Source organism: Saimiri boliviensis, chromosome 2 (assembly GCF_048565385.1).
Source record: "Saimiri boliviensis isolate mSaiBol1 chromosome 2, mSaiBol1.pri, whole genome shotgun sequence".
Taxonomy (NCBI): Eukaryota; Metazoa; Chordata; class Mammalia; order Primates; family Cebidae; genus Saimiri; species Saimiri boliviensis.
This window is the reverse complement of record NC_133450.1, coordinates 184,870,892-184,882,896: the sequence shown is the minus strand read 5'-3', so window position 1 is coordinate 184,882,896 and position 12,005 is coordinate 184,870,892. Positions and strand designations below refer to the sequence as shown.

At 40.6% G+C, this 12,005-nt stretch overlaps 1 protein-coding gene across 2 annotated transcripts in view; it reads right to left on the bottom strand.

Annotated features, from left to right (window-relative positions):
- Positions 1 to 12,005, bottom strand: part of ACO1 (aconitase 1) — a 77,266-nt gene that overhangs the window by 52,124 nt on the left and 13,137 nt on the right. For both annotated transcript variants that reach the window (XM_010350424.2, XM_074394959.1), the window contains exons 2-4: positions 3,449 to 3,567; positions 2,070 to 2,238; positions 857 to 994 (exon numbers count right to left, since the gene is read on the bottom strand). In XM_010350424.2, coding sequence (XP_010348726.1) covers positions 857 to 994; positions 2,070 to 2,238; positions 3,449 to 3,545 — 404 coding nt within the window. In that variant the 5' untranslated portion in view covers positions 3,546 to 3,567. The remainder of the gene's footprint in view (positions 1 to 856; positions 995 to 2,069; positions 2,239 to 3,448; positions 3,568 to 12,005) is intronic.

The following is a 12,005-nucleotide window of genomic DNA, read 5'->3' as shown; positions in this document are numbered from 1 at the left end:
CAAAAACACAAAAAATACCTATCCTCAGAGTTGTTTAGTTTTTTCCTCACCTAAAGATGTTGTAGACCATTAGGTATCTCTATTTAGCTCACCAAGACTCTTAACTGAAGAACAATTTCAAGGTCGCCCAGTTTAGTATATTAAGTGTCTATTTATCTGCTCAGCTCTTGTATTCAGGAGCTGAGAGTCTACTTACCAAGGCCACTCAAGTAACAACTTCCCTTCAAAATCTACAGGCCCACTCAGGACACTAAAATCTTCTGGCAAACGGAAGAACGGGGAGCTTAGTAGGCTGGAAAGTGAAGGATTCCTAACAAGATTTAAGCTGGCCTTAAGGACAGGTAGGACTTGGCAGGAAGAGAGGAGAGGATATCCCAAACAAAAGAAGAAACAAAGAGAAAGAAAGGGATAGGCATTATGAAATCAACGTGGAGAGGTAGAGATCGACAGATATGCAACAGTTACTTGGGATCAAAAAAGAAATAAGGTTCCAGTGGATGAAAAGGAATAAGATTTCAGTGGATGAAAAAACTCAAACATATACCTGCACTGATACATACTTGTGTTCACGAGCTCTCAGGGCAGAACTTTATGTGTGTGTGTTTTCACCCAGACTTCAAGCCAGATTCAAATGCAGGCTGCTCCCACCCAAGAAGTCAAAACAACTTTTTAAAAAATCTACCCATTCTTCCCCCTACAACATCTTTACTGCAAAATCTATATGAAGTTTTGAGTTTTTCAGAAGACATCTTTTAAAGATTTTCTTTTACTTAACTACATATACATATTTTAAAAAGATTTGTATTCAAAGATTTTGCACAAAGCAGAACACTCAGGTATCATTTTAATCTCTTACCTTCTGTTGAAATCAACCTGGATGGAATGATCTATTACGAGATCAACAGGACAGACAGGGTTTATTTTCTCTGGATCTCCTCCTAACTTTTTCACAGCATCACGCATTGCAGCGAAGTCAACTACAGCGGGCACACCTCTAAGAGAAGAAAGAGAATAATGCAGAAAACAAGCCTTAAATGCACACATATTTAACTGGATTTTTCAGCTTTTGCCTCCATTGGTAATACTGACAAGGTCCTACCTCATCAGAGGACCTAACAGTGGGTGAGACGTAGAAAAGCGAAAGTTTCTAAGTATATTTCTTTGGGCAGAAATCACATAGGTGGTAAGTACCATGACTGGGTGGTATCTCTATGTACAATGTTATCACTGTATTAAATTTAATAACAGCTACGGTCTAAATAGAGCAACGATGGGAACCCTGGCATTAACAACTCTGGAACTCTAATTGCTGTGAGTGCTTCCCATTCACATGGTGGCTTGACAGAGACCTGGAGAAGACATTCAGATCACACCTTCAACTTTGACCAGATGTAAAGGAATGGATATAATTTGGAAAAGGTGGCTGTGAATCTAATTCCTGTTAAATGAATCTTTCCCTCTTTTTAGCTTAAAAGTGTAACATTTTGGTGACTTCCTCTAGAAAAATGAAACTGGGTCTCTAGAAGGAATAAAATAACATCACTTAAAAATGGAAATATAGTATCTCAAAGATGCTGCAATGGGGAGTGAGGATTTCTAAAAACAGCAGAGTGAGAACTAAGGCTTAACAGTAACGGTCAAGACTTGTGATGTGAGCTACAACATATCCCCTCGGCAGACAGCACATCAGTGTTTCAAGTACAAGTGTTTGATACCTAGTTTCCTGGGCAATAAAATGTGGGAGAGAAAAGATACCAAGATCACTCTATTCCACACTATTTCTTTGACCTTTCCTAGGAAACTCACGATTAGGATCTTTAGGAGTAAGGATAATGACCCTTCCCATTAGAAAAGGTGGGTGTCTCAGTTTGCCTGAGACAATCCTGGTTTCCTCTTGCTGCTGGAGGCAATAGCCCCCTTAGCTTTCAAAAGTGTCTGGCTATGGGTATATGGGTTATAAATTATATAGTCATTATAGAGTGTTTTAGTTTGTTTGTTTAAAAGAAAACTCTCTTGAAAGGCTAACAAGGGAGGCAGAGAAAAGCAAAGCAAAGTGACATTAGGCTCACGTAAAGTCCTGCAGGATGACACGAGCAGGCTTAAATGGCACTTCTATGTTCTTATGCTGCATGACATTCCAATGAAGAATATTTTCAATATCCTGTTTCTTCACCAGAAACTCATCACAGTTCCGAATGGCTGCTTCCAAAAGAACTCTGATGGAAAATGGTAAGCGCCCTAGGAGTTAAGGAGAAAGCATGACAAAATAAACAAAACCCATGAGAAATCTTAAGTACACTCTTTAAGGACAATCTCTAACAGGTGACAGCAGGCATCAGACTATTCTTCCACAAGGAAAGAGGGTAAAGTGACCAACAGTTTAAAATACAGGGATAATTAATTGGTTTAAGAGATATTCAGGGTTGGGTGCTGCGGCTCACGCCTGTAATTCCGACACTTTGGGAGGCTGAGGTGGGCAGACCATGAGGTCAAGAGATTGACTGAGACCATCCTGACTCAAGTGATCCTCCCACCTCAGCCTCCTAAGTACCTGGGACTATAGGTGAGCACCACCATGCCCAGCTAATTTTTTTGTATTTCTTGTAGAGACAGGGTTTTGCTATGTTGCCCAGGCTAGTCTTGAACTCCTGGACTCAAGGGATCACCTGCTTTAGCCTCCCAGAGTTCAGGGATTACAGGCATAAGCCACCATGCCCAGCCTATGTTAAGTGTTAATAACATATATTTACACATGTATATATAAACACATGGAGTAATAGTTCTTATGAAAACCAATGCTCAAGAAATGAGAAAAGAATTCCTTTACAATTATTGTAATTAAGACCAAAGTATATGTACATAAATATTTCAAAGGAAACAAAACCCTAAACACTATGCTGCATGGCCAGTGGTAACTGGAGGTCCTAAAATAAAACACTATTAATTCACAAGAAAAATTATTTATAAAATTTTCATTTTGATACATAAAAATTACTAAGCAATACTATCTGGAGATGTTATCTGGAAAAGACAGTGCAAAGGTAGAAAAAGGATGAAATTTGGAATTTAAAAGACTCGTGTTTTTGTCCTTCTTGTCTACCACCCACACCCTTGTGATCTGACCATGTGTCACTGACTCTTGGGCCTTAGCTTCTTCAAGACCTCTTAAACTTTATAAACATGACCCCATAGGGTTGTTATTCAGATTAAATATGATATAAATGTATACTCTATAAAGTGTTACATAAATGTTAAATGTATGTAATCATTATTACCTACTTAAAAATGACTACTGTAGTAAAGGTATGTGTGTGCTTGTGCACTTAATGCAAGAATATTCACCCTTTCTCTACTACCCCCTCTTCAAACTCTCCTAAAGGATAATTAATTACATAGCTTAATCTCTGTGCAAATGAGATTCCAATTGCTATCCGAGCCATGTACCTACCGTATTTTGAATCCTCCAATTTATTCAAATTGAAGAATTTCTTTCCTGGCTCTACAGGATCCAATGGCTCAGCAAGGTGTGCAAATGGGTTGCTCATGATTACTGATGGCCACGTGTCTCTGAAAAGAGAATATTTAAATTCTTCTTTTGAAGCTGGACCTCATTTATTCTGACAAGCATTTACCCTTTTCAACAATTTCAGTACACATTCACTTAAAGAAATCACTTATCTTTTCAAAGTAGGAGGATGGTGGGGAGGTAAATGAATACAAGAGTGATATTCTTAGCAAGTAAATGGGCTTGTGTAAAGTTACTGTGAAAACCAGCCTTCACCTCTTGAGAGCATAAAACCCCAAACTTCTTTTGTCTTAATTCTACAACTTTCCAACATTCTTTCACTGGCAGGAAAAAGTAAAATGAAGGATACATCTCATGGTAAATCTTGAATATGTGAACAGACCTCTAAGCTGGTCTTGTGTCCTGCTTGGCAAGAGGTCCCATAGCAGGTGACATTATGCAATTGCATAAAACTTGAACTTTGGAAGTGGGGAGTTAAGAGCAGTTGTTTTCCGGTACTGTCCTATGAACTTCCTGTTGTAACAATCTCTGCAGCATTTTGAATATACTTGAATGCCATAGTTAGAAGTCTTCCCGATTCATTTTTGCAGATGGTGGCAACAGTGTATTGACATCAGGGAATGTTTAAAGCAGGGGTGCCCAAGACCCAGGCGGCAGACCCGTATTAGTCCGTGGCCTGGTAGGAGCCAGGCCACACAGCAGGAGGTGAGCGTGGGTGGGTGAGCCAGCATTAAGGCCTAAGCTCACCTCCCATCAGATCAGCAGTGGCATTAGATTCTCACAGGAGCGAAAACCCAATTGTGAACTGTGCTTGCGAATCTAACTAATGTCCGACAATCTGAGATGAGGTGGAACAGAAGTTTCATCCTGAAACCATCCCCTATGCCCAATCCATAGAAAAATTATCTTCTATGAAACCGGTCCCTGGTGCCAAAAAGTTGGGGAGTGCCGGTTTAAAGAACACTCTGATGGCATAAAGGCCCTAAATGCCCAGATGTGTTTGGAGGGAGACCCTTTGCCCCAGCTCTGGACAGTACCTCTTATGTATCTTTTTATAAGCAAGGGAAGATGCCATTCTTTTCACCACATGGAAAAATGGTTATTTCAGACCATTTAACTGTACATCTTAGAGCAAAACACACTGGGGAGGGAGGCAGAAGGCTTGCTTTCTGGTCCTACCTCTAGGGCAAAAAATTCCTTTATCAATTGATTCCTTAATATTCTTAATTTTAGGATATATTAGAATAGCTAACATTTCTCTGTTTAATCCCAGGGATTTTATAAGTAAATATTATTTAAATATTCAACACATTTATGAAATGACCAATATAGAATAATTTATTACTGTAAAATGAAAAAAAACACCAAGTATAAAGGAAAGGACTGTTTGTGGGGATAAAATGTTAGAAGTGTGCTTTGTCTCTAAAGACAGGCCCCTATCCTCACAGGACACAAAAGGGACTGGACTTTTTTAAGAGGCCAGGGACCTAGAAATCAGGACTGAGAGAAAGACTTAGTTTTTACCATATTTCTTTTAGTATTGTTTGCATATTTAACTATGTACACACTTAACTTAAAAAAAAAAGTTAAAAATTTAAAAGAAATAGACATTTGCATGTCTCCTCTCTCCAGAGTCTGGTAGGTACTAGGTAGTTTGGGGGAACAGCAGTTGATTGAGAAGCAGCCTGTGTCTTCCTGGACTGCCAGCGCAGGTGACAAGACATGTCACAAGTACTGCTAATGGGCACAAGACACGGAAGAGGAGACAGCTGCGTTGTTTGCCCAGTGTCTCTTTCCTGGGAACTGCTTCTCTTGCCTAGTCTCACATGCTGTATGCAGCAGCTGCCATTTGGTGGGAGAGACAAAAGGTGTCTGACCCAATCTGGCCCAATCAACTTCCTTCTCTGGGAATTCTGGAACTGAAACTAAAGAATGGGCAGCCAAGGCTGCGGGAACATACCATAACTGTGTTTATAAAAGTATGTAACCCTAGGCCATCTGCATTAAATTATCCAGGGATCTTTCTTGTTAAAAATATAGATATTCTCAGTATCCCCTTCCCATCCATTGAATTTCTTCAAGCTTCCAGGTGATTCCAACACACGTTCAGTTTGAGAATCATTGCTGGGCACTGTGGAGTCCCACCAGGTGAGGCACTTAACAATTAATTCAGGAAGCAGAGAGACAGCACAGAAGATATGGAAAAAGGGAGGGCGAGTTCTAAAACGGGAGTCACAATCAAAATGCCTCCAGGGCTCAGAAAGAGACCTGTGCACGTGAAGCAGGCAGCACAGGGACTAAGAGGCCCAAGTGATCTGTGCAGATGCCATGTGGCTCCAGCAGAGAGGGCATGAAGAAATGCCTGCCCAGTGTTGAGAGATCATCTAATTTTCCAAGTGAGACTGGTAATCTAGATTTTTATATGAACCCTTGGTTTATAAAAGTTGGCAATTAATTTTTTCTAAACTGTGTGGGTCTGTGGCATGATGGCAAAACCAAACACACCTGTGGATCCTATTCAACCAGAGATGTCAAGTAACCAGTTGGGCAAGTGCATGGCAGAAACTGAAATGGAAAAAGGGGGTGGATGGATTAAAAGCTGAAGAGGCAAAATTTAGAGAAAATGGCTGTTGGGTGGATGGGGGAAAATCTATGGGGAAAAGAAGTAAGGCTTAACTCCAGGTATGGAGGAGTGAAGGTTGTTAGGATTGCTTCGGGAGGGAAGATGGTGGCTTTAGTTTTTGAGGTAAGAGTGCATATAAGGTAAAGTGCCACACAAATGCAAGAGATTCAACAAGCAGCCAATCAGTAGCGGGGCGGGGAGGGGGAACCCTATAAATACTGTTTCATAAGAAACCTGCTAGCTTGTCCACAAAAGTTTACAAATCTGTGGGCTCAGAAAATGAAACTAATTCCACTGGCTGAAATTCTGAAGATACATATTTAAAAAGGCAACAGTGCTACTCTGATTTGTCACCCATGCTATACTCCCCAGACTTACCTTTTCCACCCCAAAACAGTAGCAACTGCAACAATAAACTGTTTTGCCTGCCTGGAAAAACAGAAGAGCATCTCCACAGAGGCTGCGCTATGTCTCAGAGTCTCTGCAGGCAGGAAAAGTGGTGAGAAACTCTCATGGGACTGAGCAAGATGGGTCATTCACCTCTTTAAATAGCCTTAAGTGTCTGAATCATCCCTATCTTGGTGTCAAGTCCTAAAGGACTTGGACAGATACCCCAAGTCTGCCAAAATTTTTGGATTAAACCAGCTGTTAATTTGTACCCATATCTGCCATTATGCAGCGGGGACCAAATGTGTCAATTTACTTCCTTGTAGCTACAAATGTCTGGGGCATAACACAAGAAGCCTCACATGATTCCTGCTACTCCCACTACCCTACAAAGTCAGTCGGTATTTTAGGATGGATATAGTGACCAATATGGTGGCTCTTGAAGGAAATGGCTTGTTTTAAAGTGCACTATCATTGCCTCCCTTTTTTCTTGGAAGCTAGATAACTGTTTAGTTTCACTATACTAAGAAAGCAAATTCTCTCTGCAGAAGGGAAGAACCAGTTAGTTATACTAGCACATGCCAAGTGCTTTGCACCATCTTCTCTACCTGGCAACACCTTCATAAATGAAATTATAAAATTATTCTCATTTTACAGATGAGGATACTGTAGTTCAGAAGGGTGAAAAACCTTACCTAATGGCATATATCTAGTTAGAGTCAGAGCTAGGTTTCGAACCCTGGCACTTTCTGCCACCCTGCACCACCCCTCTAGGTGCAGCCATATCTGCTCTGACGATGCTGCTGTTGGAGGTCACCCACCAGCCCCTAAAGCTGGGAGAGTCATGGGAAATCCTCTTACAAGACTCAGCTTTGAATGCTGGGGTTGCCTTTACTTCTTTCCAGGGAGCCCCTAGGAACCAGGTCTGAGCCAGGGACTGTCACCTGTCCTCTGCCACTTTGTGCTGAGACACAGGTCAGTAGAAAGTAACAGCAGCTACATTTGGGCAACCAAAGACTAGTTTTGTCTGGAAAACGGGCCCTCCATACAAGTCTAGAGGACTCTGGAATTTTGATCCATTTCAAGGTTCAAGGATACCCACACTATCACTCTTGTCTCAAACCTCCTGGTTTGGTAACTCCCAAGAGAAAGCCAAAAACAACTATGTTTCAAAGAGTGTGAGAAGAAAGATCTCTGGCTGAGTAATGGGTCCAGATCCAGAGAAGAATATAGGCATGATATCTCAGAAAAATATAGGTCTGTCTTTCCCTAGACAGACACTCAAGCCATCCTGAATCCTTATCACTGGTCCTTCAGGCTCCAAAAATACCCTCAAGATCTGGGGTTTTATCTAGAAACCCCACCATTGGTCAGGAAGCCCTCCCCATGTCCCACATCCACATAAAGCGCAGGTCCCACGGTTTCGGTTCCTTTCCTATCTCCCACCCTCTCCTCCTGCTGCTTTGGTCTTGGTTCTTTTGTTTTCTCTGATCTTCATTCAACAATGAAAGATAGGAATGAACAAACAAGAGAGCAAATGTGGATTTTTTTGGAGGTGGTGGAGTATCTAAATTATCTTAGAGTTTTTTTTTTTTTTGGAAGAGGGAAGAGTTAGCATACGTCACACTACTTGGCGCTGCTGCTTTCTTTGTTCTATAGAATGAGATGATACTGCATAGTGGCAAGAAGAAAAAAGAGGAGAAGAAAAAATGAAAAAGGAAAGGAATGAATGGGAAATGGTATCTTTTAAAGTATACAGTGGGAGCAGTTAATCAGAACTTGTCCCTCCGGGTCGCCTGTCAGAATGCTGAGGAAGGCTGAACACTCGTCCTTGGCCACTGAATCAAGTAAGACAGACGAACAGTTCTTACACAAAAAGTATAAAAAAAGAGATACTGTATCTGAAATCCTTTACTACATGTAGTTCACATTCTGAAAGTCAAGATAATTATTTGGTAGAGAAACTGTCTTTCAAAGCTAACCCATCCTGAAATACCAGCTGGGTGACTTGTACAGGGTTATGACTATGCATGATAGAGTGGGGTGTGGAGGGTCTGACCACCAGATTTTTAAAGTAAGTCACTAAAAAATAACAACTATTAGGCAAAGGCAGGCAGAACCAAGGTAAGACACTTAACAAATGAACCATGCTCCCAGTAAAAGGGTGGGAATAGTGCAGAGCTGGAGTTCTTGCCCAACCATAGTCTGGCTACCAACTGACCTTTCGCTCAATTGAGGACACTTGCAGGTGCCTTGGAGTGGCGCCTTTCGTGCAAACATGGCATGGCACCAACATGTCACCATTCCCTAGGGACACCATCAGGGTGCTAAGGAGGTCATAAGACAGAATCAGAGAATATTGAGCTTTTGGTAAAGAACCTTAGCAATCATATAGCATTCCCGAGGAAGACAAGAGAGGCCTTGAAAAGCAATTATTGCCTAAGGTCACAGGATTCATTAACGGTAATCAGGAAAAAAAAAATACAGCCAATTTCCCCTCCAATGAAATGCAAATTTCCCTCAGGGGAAAAAAAAATTAAAATCTTTCATAGGTAGAGTTGACACAAGTACTTCTTAGGTATATCACAGTCTTTCGGTGCTTCTCTGATGTGAGTTCTATAATCACTTACTGAATCTTCCATGTGTTTCAGAATTCAAAACCTAGTTTAGGTTTTTGATGATCTGCTCTGAATGCAAGCTTTTTCCAAAAGACACAGTAAGGGTAAATCAATTTTACTGATGTAATACTGACTATACAATCCCTTGCTCAGATTCAAGATGCAAAATGTTAGCAAAGACTCACATTAAATGATGGGAGAATTTTAAAGTTGCAAAATAACATATATATATATATATATATATATATTGTTCTTTTATATACATATATATGTGTGTATATACATATATATGTATATATGAGGATTTCATTTAAGTTAAAAAAAATTGAAGACCATTAGTGTGTATTCATTCACACACACACACACACACACACACACACACAGATTGCACATGCAAATGCACAAAAAGACAGACATATAGCTAACATGGATTACAAATAGAATAACACATTGTATAAAAGGGAGACTTTAGCTTTCTATGTTTTATACCCTTGTATTGTTTAAATTCTATTTTTGATAAACATACATTCATTTACTACTTACTTTTTATTTTATTTTTATTTTTTCTGAGACAGAGTCTCGCTCTGTCACCCAGGCTGGAGTGCAGCAGCATGATCTCAGCTTACTGCAACCTCTCCACCTTCTGGGTTCAAGCAATTCTACTGCCTCAGCTTCCTGAGTAGCTGTTATTATAGGTACACGCCACCATGCCCAGCTAATTTTTTGTATTTTTAGTAGAGACAGGGTTTTACCATGTTGATTAGGCTGGTCTTGAACTCTTGACCTCGTGATCCTCCACCCTGGCCTCCTAAAGTGCTGGGATTACAGGCATGAGCCACTGCGCCTGGACTACTGCTTATTTATTTATTTATTTATTTTTTTTTTCCTTTTTTTGAGACGGAGTTTCGCTCTTGCTACCCAGGCTGGAGTGCAATGGCGTGATCTCAGCTCACCGCAACCTCCGCCTCCTGGGTTCAGGCAATTCTCCTGCCTCAGCCTCCTGAGTAGCTGGGATTACAGGCACGCACCACCATGCCCAGCTAATTTTTTGTATTTTTAGTAGAGACAGGGTTTCGCCGTGTTGACCAGGATGGTCTCGATCTACTGACCTCGTGATCCACCTGCCTCAGCCTCCCAAAGTGCTGGGATTACAGGCTTGAGCCACCGCACCCGGCTTACTGCTTACTTTTTAAAACACTGGAGCAGTCATTTAAACTTTGTACATAAATACCTACATTAGCATCTCTATAAAATGAAAATTTGACATCTTCAGCAATGTCCTTTGAAAGGAAGATAGAATGGTTCATAAAGTTCCTGGAACTACAAATGCAGGTCTTTCTTTAATAACGACTGATGAAGATATATTTAAATTTGTGACTATAACTCCAGATAAAACCCACTCTGCTCTCCTCAATGTGTCCTTTGATATCCACCAACAGAGAGAAAGAGTTGTGAAGAGAATCCCTGAATGGTTCAAATTTAGCTTTAGATGAACAGTGCCACATCTCATTCAGGTAAAACAGGCCAATCCAAGACGGACCCTCCCTTCCAATCCCATCCCCAGCTACCTTTCCAATCGCAGCAGGATACCAAATTTGTTACTGAACCACATCTTCTGGGTGGTAATAACTTTTAAAATATTACACCAAGAAACAGATGTGGCCAGGCATGGTGGCTCATGCCTGTAATCCCAGCATTTTGGGAGGTCGAGATGGGCAGATCACCTCAGGTCAGGAGTTTGAAACCTGACCAAGTGGTGAAATCCCATCTCTACTAAAAGTACAAAAACTAGCTGGGCATGGTGGTGCGTGCCTGTAGTCTCAGCTACTCAGCAGGCTGAGGCAAAAGAACTGCTCAAACCCAGGAGGCAGAGGTTGCAGAGACAAGATTGCGCCATTGCACTCCAGCCTGGGTGACTCCGTCTCAAAAAAAAAAAGAAAAAAGAAAAGAAAAGAAATAGATGCTCACTGTACAAACAACAGAAAATGCAGGTGAGCAAAAAGAACAAAATAAAAGTCTTTTGTAATACTATGATTTAGCGTTTCATTTACCATGACTTTTAAATGCATCTGAATTTTTAAAAATGTATTAGACCTCACACTCTTTTGCAAATTGCTTTTTTTCACAACAATAAACCTCAAGTATCTTAATAGGACAATCGTGATAGTTTACAGCACTTTCAACTATACCATAAAAATCTATCTTTCAGATATATAACAATTTCCCTATTATTAAAATACATAGGTTGCTTCCAAGTACTAGTATTCAATGATGCCTTGTATACTCACATCACTAGTAGGTCCTTAAATCACTTCTTTTAAATAAATTTCCAGCTTTCAGTTCCTAGTAGTGTGCTGGGTGAACGGATTTGCACATCACCAGGATGTCTTGAAAAGGCTGTACCAATTTTACAGCCCTTCTCTGAGGCAGTGGTGGAGGCTCTCAAACCAGGCAATATAATTCATATTTACCTTTTGCCAAGTGGAGACATTAAAAAGCCAATCTTGATACTACTTTAATAGCTAGTTAAACGAGTAATCTTCCATCTGTCTGACAACTAAATTTCTTCTTTTATAAACTGCCTGTCTGCCAGACAGGTCAAACTGAGTGACACTAAGATGACCTCTGGTGACCAAATGTTCTCATCTCCAAGGGGACTTAACTGAGCTATTAATGTGGACGCCTCAGCTCTGTAACTCTGGAGAGACTGAAACAGCCCTTAGCCTCTACCTGGTCTTGAGATACGGTCAACAATATTTCCCTTTACGTGAATGACAGACAGTCCTAAAATCTGTGGACAATTTGACCCTATGCTTGGGTGTACTGTGAGCCTAGTTAGTTACAGCAAGGA